General features: G+C 42.1%; 1 protein-coding gene across 5 annotated transcripts in view; it reads right to left on the minus strand.

Annotated features, from left to right (window-relative positions):
• tead1a (TEA domain family member 1a) overlaps window positions 1–22,210 on the minus strand; it is a 216,796-nt gene that overhangs the window by 19,241 nt on the left and 175,345 nt on the right. For 2 of the 5 annotated variants that reach the window (XM_080190055.1, XM_080190058.1), the window contains 6 exons: window positions 20,405–20,469; window positions 16,122–16,184; window positions 9,934–9,945; window positions 6,033–6,167; window positions 1,845–1,891; window positions 789–850 (listed from right to left, as the gene is read on the minus strand). In XM_080190055.1, coding sequence (XP_080046181.1) covers window positions 789–850; window positions 1,845–1,891; window positions 6,033–6,167; window positions 9,934–9,945; window positions 16,122–16,184; window positions 20,405–20,469 — 384 coding nt within the window. Of the gene's footprint in view, window positions 1–788; window positions 851–1,844; window positions 1,892–6,032; window positions 6,168–9,933; window positions 9,946–16,121; window positions 16,185–16,280; window positions 16,344–20,404; window positions 20,470–22,210 lie in introns of all 5 variants that reach the window. The other 3 variants (XM_080190054.1, XM_080190056.1, XM_080190057.1) reach the window with 3 other exon arrangements.

Consider the following 22,210-nt stretch of genomic DNA (forward strand, 5'->3'; position numbering starts at 1 on the left):
AGACAGAGAGAGAGAGAGAGACACACAGAGAGAGAGACACAGAGAGAGAGACACAGAGAGAGAGAGACACACAGAGAGAGACACACAGAGAGAGACACACAGAGAGAGACACACAGAGAGAGACACACAGAGAGAGACACACAGAGAGAGACACACAGAGAGAGACACACAGACAGAGAGAGAGAGACACACAGACAGAGAGAGAGAGACACACAGACAGAGAGAGAGAGAGACACAGACAGAGACACAGAGAGAGAGAGAGAGACACACAGAGACACACAGAGAGAGAGACACACACAGAGAGAGACACACACAGAGAGAGACACACACAGAGAGAGACACACAGAGAGAGACACACAGAGAGAGACACACAGAGAGAGACACACAGAGAGAGACACACAGAGAGAGACACACAGACACACAGAGAGAGACACACAGACAGAGAGAGAGAGACACACAGACAGAGAGAGAGAGACACACAGACAGAGAGAGAGACACACACAGACAGACAGAGAGAGAGACACACACAGACAGACAGAGAGAGAGAGACACACAGACAGACAGAGAGAGAGAGACTGAGAGAGGAAGGATGGAGAGAGGGAGGACAGAGAGTGTGGGGGGGAGAGCTGGAGAGAGAGAATGGAGTGAAGCAGGATGGAGAGAGAGAGGGGACACAGATAAAGAGAAAGGGGCAGACACAGAATGTGAAAGAGAGATGGGTGAGGGTGCAGGCAGAAAGAGAGAAAATGAGAGGATAGAGGGGCAAGAGGAGAAACTGTGTTTCTTACCTGAAATGGGTGTTGTAACTGCTGGTTGGCCTGCATACGGCTGTTGAGCAAAGGGCTTCACACTGTAGGAAAATAAAGTGAGCATAACACTGTGCAAATCACTGCAACAAACTGGAATTAAAATTAATAACTTCAAAGGTTTACACTGTAAAATAGTAAGTACTAACATGCAGTGTATGGACTGAAACAGAATTTATCCCAAGTCTCAAACTTAATTAACATGGTCGGTTCCCAGCTACCAGCCCTGGGAATTTGACTAGACGTTGCAGCCACAATGAACTTCCTATTTGCTGCTGGCCAGATTGTTCTATTTGAATATCAGGAGTCAATATGCACACAGAAAGCTCCTACAAACAGGAATGTGATTACCACCACACAATCTGTAGGCTGGCAAATAAATATTGGGTGGGCTATGACTGGGGACAAGGGGTTGATCTCGCCACTCTCCACAAGATGGGAGTGTCATGGCTGGACTGCCCCTTCTAGCCCTGGCAGACCTGAAGATCACTCACTCCCGGAATGGTGATTTCATGCAGCCCTGGGATCAATTTCTGCTTTCCTGCCTGACAGCTGTGCAAATTCTGAAGTGGCCAGGACACCAATTGCCATGCCCTCTGGTTACCTGGTAGGATTTTAAGTCATTGTAGCACTTCATTCAGCAGTAGGGATTTTCCTTTCTCCCTGTCAGAAGCTGCAGGTGTGAGCAGATCCCTTTGAAGTTCTCTGACAGGTGTCAATTTCACTGGGGGGTGGGGGGGGGGTGTGGTTTGGATCCAGTTGGCAGTTTTGTGCACTCAGCAGCAATGTATTCACATCACTTCAATTTGAAGTTACTGTGGCTTCCCAGTCAGGAGAAATCATTGAAACCTTCACCTTTGCACGTGAAGCCTTTGATCTGTAAGAAATCCAAGGTGCAGTGCCTTGTCAAAGATTCATCTGCCAGATCAATGGATTTCTATCATCTTCCAGCCATCTGTGTTTATTTTTATTTCCCTTCACAGCTGAATGCACCTCGAGTACCCCATTGATCCTGACCACGATGTTTGTTTTACTTACTCTTGTGAGGATCCCGGCTGCCCGGTTGGTATCACACTGTGCCAGAACTGGAGAAAACAAAATATAAGTCAAAGCAATGAATAGCATTAACAAGAGAGCAATATTCCAACAAATCTTTAAACATGGTGAAATAAATCATAGAACACAAAGTAACACACCAACAGAGAATCACCAAGTTTTCAGATGTAGCTTTCACAGAATGTAGAAAGTTACAGTACAGAAGCAGCATATTTTGCCCATCATGTTTGTTCTAACCTTTTGCAAGATAAAGTTAAACTGTTACAAGATCATAGGCTAAATATTACATATGTAGGCAAGTTTTAAAAAGGGTCAGATATCCTTTCAAAGTACTGATTGATACAACTAGCGACAAGTGAGACTGACATTGGATGTCACACATCCTGCCCAACAGGACCAGGGAGAGAAATCATGGGCCCTGATGCTTCTCCTGTTTGGGCCCCCTTTCCAACCACTGCCCTGCAATCCATCGTGCAAACCATGCACTTGAACATGTGTTCAGCTGTGTTGTGGGGAGCTGATGGCGTAGCGGCATTGTCGCTGGACTAGTAATTCAGAGACCCAGGAAAAGGCTCTGGAGACCCTGGCTAATGTCCAGATTCAAATCCCACCACAGTAGATAGTGAAATTTGAAGCTGGAAAATCTGGAATTAGAAGTCTAATGACGATTGTGAAATCATTGTAGATTATCAAAAAACCCATCTGGATTCATGAATTTCCTTCAGGAAAGGGAATCTGTCCTTCCTTACCTGGTCTGGCTTACATGCGACTCCAGACCCACAGCAACATTGTTGACTCCTTAAAAAAAGCCCTCCGAAATGGCCTAGAAAGTCATTCGGTTCAAGGGCAATTAAGGATGGGCAATAAATGCTGGCCCCACTTCTCATGAGCGAATTTAAAAAAAAAATTAAAGCCTGATGCAAAATGACAGCACGGACATCATCAGACCAATATTACTTGCTGACTAACATTATGAACTGCCTACTCTGCATATTTCTGCGAAATGTTAGGGGTGTGCCACTGACCCTTTTACCAATATGGCATCCGGCAGACTTTGCATCAGAAGTTCAAAGATGTGCGGGTTAGGTTGATTGGCCATGCTAAATTAACCCTACTATCAGGGAGATTAGCAGGATAAATTTGTTGTGTTATGGGAATAGGGTCCAGGTGGGATTATGTTCAGTGCAGACTCGATGGGCCAAATGGCTTCCTTCTGCACTGCAGGGATTCTATGAAGTATGTACACGTGCTGCATACTCCATTTCAGAAATTAAAGAACTTCACAGCACACAAAAATTCTATTTTATCCCCAGCATCTGGTCCTGTCTCTGAATCTAACCTAGGTGTCAGAATTCCCTACGTAACAACTTTGCTTACAAAGCACTGAAAAGCACTTCTGTGGATTTGTGAAAGGCATTCTATAAATGCAAGGTTGTTTCTATTTAAAATTTCTGTAAAACACAAAAATACTAAAGTACAATAAGTGTCCAATGAGTAACCTAGAGATCGTATGAAGTTTAAATCCAGTTACTTCAACAAGAAACTCAACTGAACAATTGTATTACTTTTGGAGAAAATAACCTGAAAATTTGCTATACTTAGGACATGTGTGAAAAAGGCGACTTGTATCGCTGAGCTTCTACTCATAATTCCAGGACAAAAGGATCTCAGAACTTTGTCCTAAGTGGAACATGCAATAGGTGTTCGAGATTTGGAGAAGTCAATGGAAGCAAGTGCTTGCACGCAAGGCGTGAGCAGGTCACTTGCAATGGATAGAGGCAGTGCTGCCAATAAAGACATGGGCTAAAACTGAGTTAAGCCTGGGTCTCCACAGGGTGCCTTTGCAATTTGTGTGCACACTCCTCCTCCCGGAGCTGCTGCCAACATTTTGAGCGTTGCTACCAAACCTTCACTCCCAGTTTACTCAGGTTGATTCATTTGGCACTATGGCTGAAGGAAACTTACTAGTTCTTGGACATTTTTGGGGGATAGGGACGATGAACATAAGAACATAAGAAATAGGAGCAGGAGTAGGCCATCTAGCCCTACGAGCCTGCCCCGCCATTCAATAAGATCATGGCTGATCTGTCGTGGCTCAGTTCCACCTTCCCGCCCTCTCCCCATAACCCTTAATCCCCTTGCCTATCAAAAACCTATCAACCCGCGACTTAAATATATTTAGCGAGGCAGCCTCCACCAATTCAACGGGCAGAGAATTCCAGGGATTCACCACCCTTTGAGTGAAGAAGTTCCTCCTCAACTCCGTTCTAAACCGCCCTCCCCCCTCCTTTATCTTGAGGCTGTGCCCTCTAGTCCTACTGTCCTTTCTGAGCGGGAAGAGCCTCTCCACCTCTATCCTATCCATCCCATTTATCATCTTATATGTCTCAATGAGATCTCCCCTCATTCTTCTAAACTCTAACGAGTACAAGCCTAGTTTATTCAGCCTCTCCTCATAGCTCAACCCTCTCAACTCCGGCATCAGCCTAGTAAACCTCCTCTGCACTCCCTCCAAGGCCAAAATATCCTTGCGTAAGTGCGGCGACCAAAACTGCACACAGTATTCCAGCTGCGGCCTCACCAGTGCCCTGTACAGTTGCAGCAAGACCTCCCTACTTTTATATTCAATCCCCCTCGCTATGAAGGCCAGCATCCCATTAGCCTTCCTGACCACCTGCTGCACCTGCAGGCTGGGTTTTTGCGACATGCACAAGGACCCCGAGGTCCCTCTGCACCGTTGCATGCTGCAGTTTTTCGCCATGTAAATAATAGTCCTTCCTACCATTATTCCTACCAAAGTGGACAACTTCACACTTGCCAACATTAAATTCCATTTGCCATTTCCTGGCCCATTCGCCCAGCTTATCTAGATCCCTCTGCAGACTCTCCACACCCTCCGCACAATTTGCCGTTCCACCAATCTTGGTGTCATCAGCAAATTTCGACACCATACACTCGGTTCCCTCCTCCAGATCATCTATATGAACGGTAAATAGCTGAGGCCCCAGCACCGACCCCTGGGGCACTCCACTAGTCACCAACCGCCAATCCGAATAGCACCAATCCGATGACTCTGGCACTGATCGATCAGTCCCACAAGCGCTCCCAATTAATGTTGTAGGCTGGCGAAAACATCTCCCTCCCCCCCATCTCTCCTGCTTTTGTGATACTTTTTCACTTTTTCCCTCTGCTTCCTACATCAATACAACTGTTTTGTGAGGAAAATTCAAGATGGGGGTGTTAGCAATAGGAGTGTGGAGTGAGGTAGAGAGAGAGAAAAAAAAACAGAAAGAGTAAACTACTTCCTATAGGAAAATAGGGACAGGAGAAGGACATTGAGTCCCTCAGATTATTCAATTAGACAATGACTGGTCTCTAAAGTCAATTTCTTACCTTTGGTTCCTGATCCTTTGATACCCTTAACTAAAAAAAATTGATCTCAATCTTGAAAATTTGAACTGGTCTGAGGGTCTAACACCTTTAAAGGTTAAAGGATTTCAGATGTCCACTACCTTTCATATGAAAACATTGCTTCCCAATTTCACTCCTGAACAGCTGAACTCTAATTTCAAGATGGCATCCTCTTGTTCTACATTCCCTACCAGAGGAAATGCTTCCCTCATCATTTTAAACATCTTGATTAGATTATTTTTCAACTTCATAGGAATATTATGACTTGAATTCACATAGCATCCTCAACACAAGTTGGGTTTCATTCCCAGATTGGCTGACTGTGTGGAGTCTGCATGTTCTCCCCACAGGTTTCCTCCAGGTGCTCCGGTTTCCTCCCACAGTCCGAAAGACGTGATTAGGTGTATTGACCATACTAAATTCTCCCTCAATGTACTCAAACAAGCGCCAGAGTATGGAGACTGGAGGATTTTCACAGTAACTTGATTGCAGTGTTAACATAAGCCTACTTGTGACTAATAAATAAACTTTGGCCGGAATTTTACTGCCTCGTCTGCCTGAGGCTCGTAAGATCCCATCTGAGGCCGAAGAATGCCTTCTCCGTTAGCCTCGGGCGGGATCTTACAACCCTCGGGCAGGCGAGACTGTAAAATTCCGGCTCTTAAATTATGAGCACAGGTAGTTTAAGTTAACTCTTTAAGCCCCCACAGTAAGCAACAGACCCAGTTCAAGGCCTTGCTTTAAAACTGCATCACTTACCCCAGGTGCTGCTTGAAAAGATGGGCGAGCGATGCCTGGTAGGCCCAGCTTGTGCTGGATAGTTGTCGCTGATACAATCTGTGCAGAAGACATTGCTGCCATACTCTGAAGGGCTTTGTCCTTTACCGCCTGATCCTTGAAACATAAGACAACACACTCTTAGACCAGGCTCTGCTGCCAAAAAGATGTGCTGTTTCACTGCCTCTGGACCCACATGCTTTGTCCAGTAACCCAAAAAGCAAGCAATAATTTCCAAAAAAAATACATCTTTTAAAATGAGGAAACACATTAAAGCTGACTTTGATGACTTGGTCACTCCTGTGAACTCAATTGAAATTGCCCATCTTAAACCCCTCTCTCCCAACCCAGGTTCTGCATCCTCTCTGTTCCTCATGTGCAACATGCTGAGTTCACAGAATTGTAAGCACAGAAAGAGTTGATCCGGCCCAAAGTAACTGTTATGGCTCACTGGAACCCACTTACCCTGGTCTTTTCTCCAAAGCCCTACAAATAGTTTCCCTTCCAATATATATTCAATCCCCTTTTGAAAGTTATTGCTGAACCTTCCCTTCCTTTCAGGCAGCACTTTCCAGATAATAAACGTCTCACTGTGTAAAAAAAATTCTCATCACCACGTCCTCTGCTTACTGACCCCTCCTGCCAGTGGAAACCATTTCGACCTATCCACCCCCATCAAAACTCTTCAAATAATTAAGCCAAATGTTTCTTTTAACCCAAAGACTATACTGTAAGCCTATTTGTGACAGTAATAAATAAACTTTAAAACTTTGATTGGATGTGTGCCAGGTGCAGCGTTCGAAGTTTTAATCATTGTTTCTTTGTGTGTTCCGTGAATTGGAGCCACCTTTACAGATGCGAAAATGCATCAGAAATCGCTCCCAGGTGACAGTACATGACTATCTAATGTATTCAAGTGGCTTTCCATTGCAACACAAGTGTTTGCACATTTGTTTTAAATGGGTGGACGGAGTGGATGCTTCAGCTGGTGGGTGCTGATCAAGCGGCCTGCTGTGTCCTGGATGGTGTAGAGCTCGAGTATTGGAGCTGCACTCATCCAGCAAAGTGGAGAGTATTCCATCTCACTCTTGACTTGCGCCGTGTAGTTGGCAGGCTCTGGGGAGACAGGAAGTGAGTTACGCGCACAGAGTTCCCAGCCTCTGACTTGCTCGTCGTCACAGTATTTACATGACTAGTTCAGACAAATTTCCAATCGATATTGGTGGGGACTTCAACAGTGGTAGTGCTGTTGAATGTCAAGGGGGAGCTAGTTATACTCCCTTTTGTTGCAGATGTACATGCAAAACAGTAAGCAACACTGAGAAGCACAGCACTGAGCTACTCCAAAAGCATAACTACTATACCAGGGAAGAAACTAGGTTGCGCAGGAAATTCAGCGGTTTTTGTCAACATGGTGGAAGATGCACAGTAAGTTGCTGTAGTGTCAAGGAAAGGCTAGGAAGCCACGTCCTTGACAAATGATTGATTGGTCATTTATCTCACTACACTTTGTGGGACTATGTCGTGTAGTAATTAGCTGGTGTGTATTTTCCAACATTACAATAGGAACTTCATGTGAAAACTTGAGAAGGAAACATTTACACGTCCATGTGGAAAAACAGGGGAGCGGAACTAATTGAATAGCACAGAAATGATGGGCAAAGTAGCCTCCTCCTGTGCTGTAACATTCTATGAAACATGACATTTTAAAAATAATGCAAAGCCAGAAAGAATCAAATGTATTTTTCTGATCAGGTTTCCCCAAAATAAAAGCTGTTCTACAAAATTAAAACTGAAAGCATCGCATAGTCTGCTTCACAATACTGTGGTAAAATACAAAAAAAAGTTTCACTAGTACAGAAGGAATAAATTGACTATTCTAAGCATGACCCATCAACATCTGTGGAAATTTCACAATTAATCAACATAACTTAGGTCTGGTAGCACTGACAATTTGCTTTTTAAAAAAATGGACATTCCAATTTAATTATCTTTTCTTCCTTCAGCGTAACGACTTATGTAGTTCCCAACTGTTGCAAACGCATTGGGTTTTGTTTCCAAGTGAACATTTTGACACCCACAAGTCTGGCATGTTAGCAAGCTGTTGAGCCATGTGGGCACCATTATTCCCACTTAACCTGAGCTCATCCAAAGCTTTGCTGGCCCTACATCTCTTTTACCTATTACCTTGTGCTCGCCAGCCTACACTGGCACTAGGTCCAGCAATATCTCCCTTTTATAATGCCTACCTTGGTTTGCAAATCCTTCCATGTCCTCACCCTACAACTCTGAGACATCAAGCCGTTCTTTGATTCTGGCCTCCAATATGGAAGTAATTCTATTTGCTCCACCATTGGTGGGTGTGCCTTCAACTGCCTAGGCCCACGTTTTGGAGCTCACCTCGCACCTCCCCAAACCTCCCCATCTCCTCTTTGCAGGTGCACTTTACAAACTACCCATTCAATCAAGTTTTGGGTCACCTGTTTGAACATATCCATTGGAATTTGGCACACATTTTGTCTGATAACACTTCTGCATCTTATAACCTTAAAAGGTGCTGTATAAATGCAAGTTGTCATTATCGTTACCTACAACTGAAGGGATTCACTCCATGTCAAGCAGCCCAGTTAATTCCTCTCTCCTGCTGCTTGCTGTCCCAGTCAAGAGACCCTGAGTGTCAATTGTAGCAGCCCATGCTCAACATAATTTTGTTTTTTGCTTTTTTTTTGACCTATTGTTTCAAATTTGGACATTGTCATCCCACATTGTATAATTTCTATTGCACTTTCAACATAGCCATGCAACGCACACTTGCTCCTCATGCATAGCCCAACTAATACAGGAACCTAGAATCGGTGTCTGCAATCCTTTAAAGGCCAAAGTGTTACTCTAAAAGGCCCAAGTGCATGTGTTATAATCTATGTTTGATGTTGACTAAATACAATAAGCCTTTATGTATCTGCAAATTATCTTACAGCCATAAAGCAGCAAGGGGAGGAGGACATTTAACCCTTTAAACATATTCTATCACTCATGGATGTCCTACACCTTGGCTCCATAGCCCATAATAGCCCTTTCCAAAGATCTTATCTGTGGAGAGAAAAATGAGTTAAGGTTTCAGATTTATGGCCTTTCATCTGAATGATCGCAGGCTTGAAACATTAACTCTTGTTCTTCTCTTTCCACAGGTGCTGCCTGACCTGCTCCAGCATTTTGTACTTTAATTTTAGGTTTGCAACAACCGTACTATTTTGCTTTAATAATGATCAATAGCAGATGTGATATTTCCAAATGACAGAGCAGGCAGGCTGAGAAGGGGGTAGGGGGCAATTTATGGATTTCCATCAGCATTTGAGTGAGTGCTTCCTGACATCACCCCTGAATGGCCTGTGCTCTACTTTTTAAATGGACGTCCCTCACTCCCACCTCTCAGCTGCCAGGAGAAATAGGTCTCAGTAAATGAGGCAGCATTTTAAAATCAAGTCTGAAGGGAGGCAGTCAATTGTTAAGATCTCCAGTATTCTGAAATGTTGACATTTCTACTGTAGGATGACCTGAGCCTTGGAGTTTGGGACAAAATTCACATTACGGGGCTTGAGATGAACATGCTTTAGCACAAGAGTCGAGCAGTTCGCTCAGACATAGGAAGCAGGCAGGCAGGCAGAGGCGGCATGCGGGGGGTTGGCAAGGAAGGGACAGGCCAGTTACGTGTACTGACAGTAACAACAGGCTAGAGCGAGGCACCCGCACCCCAGCCCCCACCACCACCCTCCCTTCCTGAGAGCATACACCAACTGTCAAGCAAATAATTTTGCCCCCAATATTCCGCACTCAAGTAAAGAACAAAGTAAATAATAAGTATTGGTCTTTTAAAAATACTTACCATGTTCGTTACCTGTTTGCAATAATAGATAAGTTTGTTAAAATATTTTTGGATGGTAGAACAGATAAAACCACATTACATTCTTTTTTAAAAAAAAAACTCAACAGTAATCAATACAAATTGGCAAAACTGTTCTGGATTTTCTCTTTCTTGGGTAATTTAATGACATCAGTAAATGCTGCCCCTTTATTTACGAATGACACACAGATAGTCCATATGTTACCATTTGTTCAGCATCAGCATCAGCTGCCTGCTTGTAAATGTCCAATTCAATCACGGCACCAATGGGAAGAAATAGCAGCAAAACTGCTCGTGAGTTTTAAAAGCTTTGTTCAGCTGTCCGACTGTTTGATCTGCGTAGTTACAAATTGCTCTCGTCACTAAAACTTAATAATCATTGCCTCTCTCCTCCCTTCCTCCAACCGTTCACTCAAACCAAAAAACACACACACACATATTAAAGCAGAAAACAACATCTATCCTTGCAAGCTTTGCTTTCTATGTCTTAACACCAGAAAAAAATGCTCTGAAAAAAGTGACTTTGCTGACAAAAGATAAAGAGCAAAATCATATCAATAGCCTACACGGGGAATAGACTGAACAGGCAGTTGGGCAGAACAGAGTCTGCTTTTCTTCTAATAAGCCGTTCGGTTGTTGTTGAAGTTCATTTTGCACACTAATCGTAGATTATACGACACAGAAGTATGCACCCTGTGCAGGTTCTTTGAAAGAGCTATCTTAATTAGTCCCACTCCTCCTATTCTTCCCTTACAGTCTTCAATGCTTTTCATTATTTATATTCAATTCCCTTTTGAAAGTTACCATTGAATCTACTTTATTTCAGGCAATGAATTCCAAATCATCATAACTCACTATGTAAAATAGAAACTCATTTCCCCTCTCTGTGTCTTTTGTCAATTACCTCAAATCTGTGTCCTCTGGTTGCCTACCACTTCCACCACTGAAAACAAATTTTTCCTTGCTTAACCCCATCGAAACGCTTTATGATCTTGAACACCTCAATTAAATCTGCCCTTGACCCCTTCCACTCCAAGAACAGCAGTGCTGGCTTCACCAGCCTCTCTAAACAACAGAAGCCCTTCATCCCTGGCACCGTTCTAATAAATCTCTTCTGTGCTCTTCCGAAAACCCATTTTGAATCTTTTTCCCTCCCCCCCACACCAAACTGTGTCAATAATGGGACTTAAATCAATTATTAACTTCAGATCTCTCGCGTTACATTTCACTGCCTGATACCATTGAGACATGATCAAGGTAGAGAAATATTTCTCCGAAATTTCGAATATCTGCAGCATAAATAGGAACATGCCCCAAAAATGAATAAAGGGGATTGGAAACAAATCCTTAAATTTTTATATATGTGCCACTTACACATTTTTTTTGCTAATGATAAATTCAAATACACTCATGACGTGCTAAAAATCCAGGACAGTTAAGATCAATATCAGCAGAAATTTTAAACATCTCAAAATACTTGAACTTACTTTTGAAAAATGAACTGAACACTTAAAACTTTATCTTAAATCAGGTAAATTTAGTATTCTCCCTTCTCCTATTAAAATACTGAAAGCTTCGCACATACAGCTTGCGCTGTGAAGACTTGTAAAAATACTGAAGAACTCCTGTCCTGTGTTGCTGCTCACTGCACTATGAGTAATTTTCTATCAGAGCAAAAGTAAACAAAACAGAGTGGTGTACAGCATTTCAGTATTTTTTTTCCCTTTCTCCCTCTAGGCCAGTTTTCTAATTTGCTTTTCATTAGACAGAAAGCGGTTAGTACAAAAAAGCTAGTTGTGTCAGCCAGGCAACAGCCAATGCCCATGAAAGAGCGTGCATACACAGCTACCCCAACATACTGCATAATGAGCATCAATTAATCCTCCTTATTGTGTAGCGAAATGCTGCTGACCTCACACTCAAAAGGAGTTGTGTTTTCTTTTTGTGTATAAATTATTAAAATCCCCTTCTTTTAATAACGCCAGTGGAAAGTTTCTGGCGCTGTCTTGTGCGTGCGTAATAACTGGGTGAAGTATCAAAATACGTTGCTACCTTCAGCCGAGCACGGAACGCAATCAGGCTAGAGCATCAGGTCTTGTTTACAGCCACAGTGTGCGCTCATTCCTCCAAAGCAAGCAACCCGCTTTGCTTTCCGGTTGATATTTCAACAATTTACGAGCACAGTATTCTTATTTTTCAGCCTGGCTTACGTGGCAAAAAGAAAATGCTAAACACGAAAAATGCTTTGGATTGTGGGGTTTGGTGGGGGGGGGGGCAGAGAAATTAAGGTGCATTGTTGGGAAAGGGGAATAACCCCATCCCAGATTCCAGCCTGGTTGCAATGGGAAGGAGTTTTAAACAGAACTCTTGTTTATTGAGAGGTAGGAAGGGGGGGGGCTTGCGAAAGTTGCCCTGAGAGGGTTCAGCACAAATCCCACTTGGACTGTTGCCACAAACATCTTCAATCCTTTATCACCTAACCCAATGAGAGGAATAGAGAAAGTGTAGATGTCTTGAGAACATGAAGGAAAATACTGTTCATCAGAACCATCATGGCTTGTTTGTGCTAGTTAACATGCGTTTTATTCATAACCTGCTTTTGGAATCTTATTTTTTGCAACCAAGGAAAACAAATTTGACTATTTTTTTTAAAGTTTCATTGTTGTATTTCTCATTTTAGTACTAATTGCTAAGTCCTATTCTTAGCAAAATGGTGATTAATGTTTGAAATTTTAACCTTTACATAGTGAGACATGTAAGTCCAACCAATTAATACTTTTCGGTGCACTTTCAGTGTAAAATGGGGTCTGGTAATAAAAAGAATTTTGCCTTTTAATGCTTCACCAGTTTTCATGTTTTGTGACTCTTTATAATTAATGCCATTTTGATTAAGTGCACTTGGACTTTTGGCCTTAGTACAGATTGTCCCATTGGCAAGATACAGCATGGGTTCACAAAGGGAAGATCATGTTTGACTAATTTGGTGGAATTCTTTGAGAGCATTTCGTGTGCAGTGGGCAATGGGGAACCTGTGGATGTGGTGTATCTGGGTTTCCAGGAAGCATTTGACAAGGTGCCACACCAAAGACTGCTACATAAGATAAAGGTGCACAATGTTATGGGTAGTGTATTAGCATGGATAGAGGATTGGTTAACCAATAGAAAGCAAAGATATGGGGTAAATGGATGTTTTTCTGGTTGGCAGTCAGTGACTAGCGGTGTGCCTCAGGGATCAGTGTTGGGACAGCCGATGTTTACGATTTACAGAGATGATTTGGAGTTGGGAACCAAATGTAGTGTGTCAAAATTTGCAGATGACACTAAGATGGATGGCAGAGCAAAGTGTGCAGAGGATGCTGAAAGTCTGCAAAGGGATATAGATAGTCTGAGTGAGTGGGTGAGGATCTGGCAGATAGAGTACAATGTTAGTAAATGTGAGGTCATCCATTTTGGTAGGACTAACAGCAAAATGGATAATTTTTAAATGGTAAAAAATTGCAGAACGCTGCTGTGCAGAGGGACCTGCATGTCCTTGTGCAGGAATCTCAAGGAGTTGATTTGCAGTGCAGCAGGTAATTAAGAAGGCAAATTAATTTTTTTTCCCTTAATTGCTGGAGGGATGGAGTTTAAAAACAGCGAGGTTATGTTGCAGCTGTATAAGGCGCTGAAGAGGCTACACTGGAGTACTGTGCAGAGATTTGGTCTCCTTACTGGAGAAAGGATATACTGGCACTGGACGGGGTGCAGAGGAGATTCACCAGGTTGATTCCAGAGTTGAGAGGTTTGGCTTATGAGGAGAGACTGGGGCTATACTCATTGGAATTCATAAGAATGAGGGGAGATGTTATGGAAACATATAAGATTATGAAGGGAATAAAGAAGATAGAAGCAGGGAAGTTATTTCCACTAGCAGGTGAAACTAGAACTAGAGAGCATGGCCTCAAAATAAAGGGAGGCAGATTTAGGACCGAGTTGAAAAGGAACTTCTTCACACAAAGAATTGTGAATCTGTGGAATTCCCTGCCCAGTGCCACAGTTGAGGCTTCCTCATTGAATGTTTTGAGGCAAGGATAGATAAATTTTTGAATAAAGGAATTAAGGATTATGGTGAATGAGCGGATAAGTGGAGCTGAGTCCACAAAAAGATCAACCACGATCTTATTGAACGGTGGAGCAGGCTCAAGGAGCCAGATGGCCTGCTCCTAGTTCTTATGTTCTTAATGCTCTGATGACACAGTGGTTGGGATGGGAATGATTGTGAGCCATGCTGACAGTAATTTGAGTTGAGCTGCAGTGTATTAAACATCCAGGCACACAAGAATGTAACAAATAAAAGCTGCAGTAGCCTCTTTGACCCTGCAACCCTGCTCTGCCGTTCAACAAGAACATGGGTAATCTTTTACATCAATTCCAATTTCCCATACTATCCCCATATTGCTTAGTTCCCTTAGTACCCAAAAACTGGTCACTCTCTTGACCTCCATTTGGAATCTGTTCAATGGTTGAGCATCCATAGTTTGCTGAAGTGGAGAACTTGGTGTGAATGTGACAAGAACTTGACTTTCTGGTGCGCTTTGGCAGCAGAGCTGACACAAGATCTGGCACAGTCTCCGAAGGGAGCTTTCAAGAGCACCTTAGCAAAATAATTTCCTCTCCACTGAACGTGAGCCCTTATTATATTTCCATTCAGCATGGCGGTTAAAAAGATGATGTCAACTCCCTGAAATGCATTTGTTTCACATTACTTTCTTGTGGGGAAGGAACAATAATCAATAACCACCCCGTGTCTCACAGCTCGTTGGGAATACTCAAAGCTCCTCACAAAAAAGAAGTTGGCTCATTCACGTGTCAGCTAGCTCAATGCAAAAAATCCAAGTGCTTCACCTGGGCTCAAGTGACTGGAGTGAACACTGAAATTCACAAATATATCTCTTGGAGGAATTGCAAGGTGATGAGGTGTGTGCATGGTGCAGGGAGAGGGCATGGAGGATTAAGTGACCATCAGCTGATGGAGCAAAAGAAGAGGAATTAGAGGTTCTGCTCCTGGCTCAGTGTGTGTGTAAGGCTGTCTTTATTACTTGCCAAGCATATCTGGCAACACAGGGGGTTTTTTTTGGCGGGCGGGGGGTGGATTTGGGATTTTTTCTCGACCACTAGATGGTGTAATGCAAGAGGCAAATGACCCAGTGCTCCAACAAATTAAATGTCTTTCCTCAAGAATCGGGATCTTTTTCTTGAGTGGATCTGACGTTGCATCTTGGTGCTTGTGTGTTTTGTTTTAAGGAGTGATCTGTACGGAAAGCCTCCATTTCCCACTGGCTCCCTATAAGTTGGGTCGCTAAGACAGAACTGATTCCGAGTCAGTCACCAGCTGCCAATCACTCTTGCCAGCATGTTCCTCTCGCTACATTCAAAAAACCAGATGCCTCCCATATTTAACAAGCCCAACAGAGCCGGGCCAGCTTGTTATCTGCACTGTGCAATTTAAGCATATCTGATAGGAAATTTTTGTTTTTGGAAATGCTACTTGCTTTTATTTCTCTCCTCTTTCACCATTTTTAACCCTTTTGAGTAGCGCCCCCATCTACGCACAAGCAAACCACCTGCACCATTGCTGATATTCTTCTCCTGTAGCTTAAGTGTGTTTCAAGCATCAAAACCTGCCTTGTCACTATTTTAGCAAGTGAAACAACCCCGTTTACAGAATTACGTTACCTCAATCTCATAATAATGTGGGAATTAAGGGTTTATTTAAAATGTGTGTTTGTGTGCGTGTTATTTACAAAAATTAATGAAACATTCAGCACTAATGATTGCATTGTCAAAAGCCTCTTACAAATTCTTACACCTGACACAAGAGCCACACATGCAGTTCAAGCAGCTTTTAATTTTGGGAGCCGGAAGTTGAATCAGTTCAATATTAGATTCCTCCCCGCAATTCCGCCACCCATTAAAAAAAACAACCAGTGAAAGGTCTAATCATTCTGATCTACTTTTAAATGTGCAAGGCACCCAGAGGTGTTAAATTAAAACAGCGAGGCAGACAGAGGCATGCAACAGGAAAGATTCAGACGGAGGAAGTCTCAGCAGACAATAAGAGCACTCTCTGTGGAAAAGGAAAATAAGTCGGAAGCATAGCAACTGCGAGCCCAAAGCAGACAAGCGCATACCTTTAGCTTGGAATGAATCTCACGAGATTTCCTTCTGGCAAGAACCTGAATGTGACTAGACACCTAAAGGGTAGGGGAAGGGAGGAAAACAAAGAGAAAAAAAAAGAGCCTGTAACCATGGAAACAAAAGCCCCTTGCAACTAGGCGAGCCAGACGTACCTTTATGGCAGCTTGAATTTCCCGAACTTTCTTCCTTGCTAACACCTGTATGTGACTAGACACCTACATAGTGCAACCCATAAAACAAAAAAAAACACAAAAGGGAAATTAAAGGTGAAACATGTCTTCTGTCTGCGGTCGTTGGCTTTTTTTTTGGAAAACATTATTTGTTCCTTTTTAATGAGCTTAGCACTTAGAGGTAATTGCATTCCCAGCAGGCAACTATACACCAGTGCAGCACTGAGTGTCATCACTTCAGAAACCTTCTTGCAGAAAGGACCATCAGCTCCTCGTGTGTGTGTGTACACATTTTCTTTTTGAAAATCGCCAAACGACTGATTTCAACCTGTGGGCTAGGTCCATCCCTCCTGTGTCTGACACCATTGTCATCAATTAATCAGATTGGAATATAAGCTTTCAGAGCGAGTAATGCAGAAAAACCATGCGGGATAAAACAAAATAGAATTGCAGCTCGTCAGCAGACCAGATTTCAATGAGAAAGACAGGAGGCATACTACCAGGTTCAACAAGACTCCAAATTATGCAATGAAATAATAAAAAGGCATGCAAATTCTGAAATCAAGACCCACCTTGGGCTGCTTGTAAAGAACTGAAGTGAAGCAGTTCCCAATCAATTAATTGATGCAATGCAAGTTAGCTTATGGAACTGTAGCTCTCAATCCAAGTATTCAGACTTAAACAGAAACTTAAGGACGATCTGCAGCAATCCTAAATGATATTGAGATTCCACAAACGATGTCACACTAGACTAATTTCAAGCATAATGTGCCTTAGTCTTCAAGGTAGTTTCAAGAAGTTGGGACTCTACACTTCAGGGAAGTGTTAACTTAGAGGTGATTTGATTGAGGTTTATGAGATGTTCAGTTAAGAATCATAGATCAGTTGCAACACAGAAGAGGCCATTTAGCCTTTCATGTTTCTGTTGGCCACTGTAAGAGCAACCTTTTAAAAAAATGGTTCATGGAACATGGGTGTCATTTCCTGGGCTAGTATTTGTTGCCGATTCGTGAGGGCATTTAACAGTCAACCACATTACTGTGGGTCTGGAGTTGCAAATAGGCCAGATCAGGTAAGGATGACTGCTTTTCTTCCCTAAAGGTCATTAATGAACCAGATGGATTTTTACAATGATGAACAATGGTTTCATGGTCATTTTTAGATTTTTAATTCCAGATTTCTTTTTTATCAAATTCAAATTTCACCATCTGCCATGGTGGGATTTGAACCCTGAGTCCCCAGAGCATTACCCTAGGTCTCTAGATTACTATTCCAGTGACAATACCACTACACCACTGTCCCTCAATCAGGAGACCCACTCCTCTGGCCTTTTCCTCATAGCTTCACAAATTTGTTCTCTTCAGTTCATTACCCAATCATCTTAAATCCATGCTTTCTGGTTTGAGATCTTTCTCCAATGAGAACAGTCTCTTCCTATTTATTCTGTGCACATTCTTTATTACTTTGAAAAACTGTACCAGGTCTGGTCTCAACTTTCTCTTTTCTGAAGAAAACAGCCCCAGCTTCTCCAATCTACATTTGTAACTGAAGCCTCTCATCCCTTGAACCATTCACTTAAATATTCTCTGCACCCACTCCAATGCCTTTGTATCCTTCTTAAATTGTGATGCCCAGAGTTGGCTACAATACTGCACTCCAGTTGTTGAGGTTGAACCAGTATTTTATAAAATTTATCAGCACTTCTTTGCTTCTGAATTCTCTGCCTCTATTATAAAGTCCAAGGTCCCGTATTCTTTATTAACCATTTCCCCAACAAGTTTTGCCACCTTTGGCCCATGTAAATCAGTCCCTCTCCTCCTGCATACCCTTAATTGCAACATCTACTTTGTATTGTTTTTCCTCATTCTTCCTTCCAAGATGTTTCACTTCTCTGCATTAAGTGTCATCTGCCTTGTGTTTGTCCATACCTGTTTACATGCTGTTACATGGTTATGTGGATTGACCAAGGTAAATTGCCCCTTAGTGTCCCAAGATCTGTAGATTAACTGGATTAGCTATGGTAAATGTGTGGGGTTACAGAGATAGGGTGGGGGAAAGGGTATGGGCAAATAACTCTGTCAGAGTTGGTTTAGTCTCAATGGGCCAAGCGGTCTCCTTCTGCACTGCAGTAATTCTATGATTCTTAAGATCTATCACTATTCCCCACACAGTTCACAATACTTGTAATATTTTTTGGGTGGGGTGCAGTGCACATGTATCATAACAAATGAGGTATCATGATTGTATGGGACACTGTGGATAAACCACAGATCCTTGTCCCCTCATTGTTCAGATAAAATTGACGGTTCCAAAATATAGAGACTGAGAAGACAACACATTCGATTTCAAATGTTCTACCAAAGGCAGGGTAGTTCAAATTTACTAGCAGTCAATGTAATTGATGAAGACTCAGATGGGGTTAACATAATGGGATTTGCTTACTAATAAATGACAGAATTGTGACTGGGGCCTGATCAATAGGGAAATATTCCAAGTGAATAAGTATTAATTGCATTTAGTCTGGTTGCCATATTAACAATGTCACAACTTATGAACAGAGCTGTTAGACACAATTTTCTATTGATCCAAACGTTAAGGCAAGCGATTATGCAATTCATTGATTCTAAAACACATATCCATCCTCAACTCATTTTTAAAATCAGTTTATCTGTACTAAACCTTTCAAAAGTGATGACAGCAAAACGTACTTTCAACATTAGATTACATGGGAAAAAAAAAGGCCATTCAGTCCCTTGAGCCTGTTCTGTCATTGAACGTGACATTTCAGTACTCACAAGTACCTCAACTCCATTTAGCCAACAACGCCATACATGCCTTAACAAAAATCTACTGATCCCAGACTTAAACTGTTAATTTCAAATTACAAGTAAAAAGTCTGCATTTCAGTGCATGTGATAAACTTCTGGGTAGGAGGTGACAATCTTGGACTCGTTTTTTAATTAAACACAGTATTCTGAGGCTGTTTAAGAGGGGCTGAATGATTCGACTGTACTGCATCTACCTTGTGAAATGGTCAGTTAGGAGTACTGATCTAGCAGTGTTTAAACTGATGGGAACCTCTGAGTTTAATCACAGTCCTTCATGTAGGGTGGCACACTGGTTAGCGCTGCTGATTGACAGCTTCAGGGACCTGGGTCCAGTTCTGACGGCCTGGTTGCTCCAGTTGCCTCCCGCAGGATTACAGGACAGGGTGGGCAGGTGCCCCTGCACCCCACCCCCCCACGCATTCCGTGCCATTCCCCAAAACCTCCAGATAGTCAGGTTAAAATCAGCATTGTTCTTCACTTACTCGGGAGATGTTCCTGGCTTTCAGAAGGTGAACGTAGTTATTTGAGGTTACATCTGTGTGACTCCACCCAAAAAAATCTTGAAAATGATAACCTAACATGAAAATTGCCGTTCTTCAATCCCTACACGAGAAGAGGATTAAGCCATTTACCCCCTTAAGCCAATTCATGGCTGACCTGTGACCTAACTCTGTGCACTTGCCGTTGCCCTATATGGTGTGTCCTTAATTCATTTGATTAATAAAAATCCATCAACTTCAGATGTAAAATTACTGAGTGATCAACTGCCATTTACAGTAGGGAGTTCCAAACTCCAAACACCTTTTGCACATAGAAGCATTTCCTAATTTCACTCCAAAAAGATTTGGCTTTAATTTTTTGACCATGTTCCCTAGTCCTACAATCCCCAGTCAGTGGAATGGTTTCTATTGACTATCTCCACTCCCTTTACCATTTCAATTGCAACAACTGCCCCCCCCACCCCACCATGACATGTATGTTCATATTTGAGAACTGCATATCAGTATATTAAAAAAAACACACACATTTTAGCTGCTTCAATGTTCATTTAAAAATTAGAGCTGCTATTCCTGAAACTACTTGATGAGTAATTGACAAAATGTTCATGGACAATAGCAATGATCATTTTGTTTTTGTGAATGTAACTGCAGTGATGACAGCAGAGTACAAAATTAAACAGAGCAAGCCAGTGGCATACAACAGCTCAGTGGAGCCAACTCAAGTGAAACCTACCCCAAAAGTCTGCAACATGCACATAAGCCCAACGATCTATTTTACCTGCTTCCTAGTTCGTGTCTTCCCTGTCCTTAACTTGATGTACCTGGCTATCAATTCATTACGACCTGCAAAAGACAAGCAATCCCCAATTAGAACTACAAATCTTTGCAAATAAAGACAAATTTCATTCCACAAACGTAAAGAAAATTCGTTAGTTTTGTACGCTCAATCATTGAGGATAACCAAATCAAAACTCAATGGATTTTTGGGTATTAAGACAATCAAAAGATATATATGTAGCTACATATATATATATATGTACATATATATATGTAGGTTGACTGTCATTCTTGTTGAATGATGGAGCAAATTCCAGTGAATTCATATGGGCTGGTCTGAGATATTATGCTTTATTTATGCATACTCTTCATGGAGAAAGACCTAGAAGCTGTTGAACTGAAGGTGGTAAATAAATTTGATTTGGAGTTGAAAGAGAGAAGTTACATATTCCAGCAGAAAAATACTTAACTGAGCATTACACAAAAGTTTACACCACAGCAACAGATAATTCAGTCCAACTGATCCACACTAGTGTTTTGCATCATATGTTCCTTCTCTCAACCTTTCTTCTTCTCACCCTATTGATATACCTTTCTATTCCTTTCTCCATTTTGCTCACTTAGCTTCCATTTAAAAAGTATGTAAACAGATATTTACTTTTAATTGGTTTTAACTTTACTGATCTGGAGGATGGTGAATATAAGTAATGACTTATAATGTAAGCATTGGCACCAAAGCAAAACCAATAATGTTGGCCTTATGCTGCATTCCTCGTGACCTCAGAATGTCCCAAGCGGTTGGGGATTAGGGCTGCTGTAAATAGAGAACTTCAGCATGAACTTATTTTGAGCTTTGTTCTCAAATCCACTGCAATCACTTTGCAATAATGTTGAGTGAAATGGCACGAGGTGTTTGTTCGGCCCATCGTGCCCATGCCAGCTCTTTAAAAGAGCAGCCCAAATGATCTCACTCCTCATATGTGGCAGTGGCACAGTGGTTAGTACTGCGGCCTCACTGCATCAGGTGACCTGGGTTCAATTCCTGGCTTGGGTCACTATCTGTGTGGAATTTGCATGTTCTCCTGGTATCTGCGTGGGTTTCCTCCGGGTCAGTTGGAAGATGTGCCGCTTAGGTGGATTGGCCATAGTAAATTGCCCCTTAAATGTCCAAAGATGTGCAAGTTAGGGGAATTAGCAGGGTGAATATGAAATTTCAAGGCCACAACAATAATTTGATAAAAGAATGAAACTTAAGAATCTGTCGAAAAAGAGCTTGGATTTCAACTTCAGCATAATGTGATGCTTTGGACAGAGACTGAATCAGTGAGACACAAGTCACTGAATTTAGGTCATGGTAAACATATCCATTTGCCTGTGTAAAACAACAACAATAACAATTTGCATTTATATAGCACCTCTAATATACTAAAAAATTCCAAGACATTTCACAGAAAGGATTCTCAAACAGAATCTTGTACTGAGGAACATTATTAAATCAGGTGAGCATAGGTTTCACCAAAGAATCAGAAGTGTCTTCAGGAAAGAGAGGTAGAGAAGTGCTAAAGCACGGGGATCGAATTCCAGAGCTTAAAGTCCAAGCATCTTATGACAGAATCATCATAGAATCCCTACAGTACGGAAGGAGGCCATTTGTCCCATCGAGTTTGTACTGACCACAATCCCACCGAGGTCCTATTCCCGCAACCCCATGCTTTCACTCTGTGAATCACCTTAACAATTGGGTCAATTTAGCATGGCCAATCAACCTGACCTGCACATCTTTGGACTATGGGAGGAAACTGCAGCA

This window comes from Carcharhinus amblyrhynchos, chromosome 6 (assembly GCF_965287045.1).
Source record: "Carcharhinus amblyrhynchos chromosome 6, sCarAmb.v2.hapA, whole genome shotgun sequence".
Classification (NCBI taxonomy): Eukaryota; Metazoa; Chordata; class Chondrichthyes; order Carcharhiniformes; family Carcharhinidae; genus Carcharhinus; species Carcharhinus amblyrhynchos.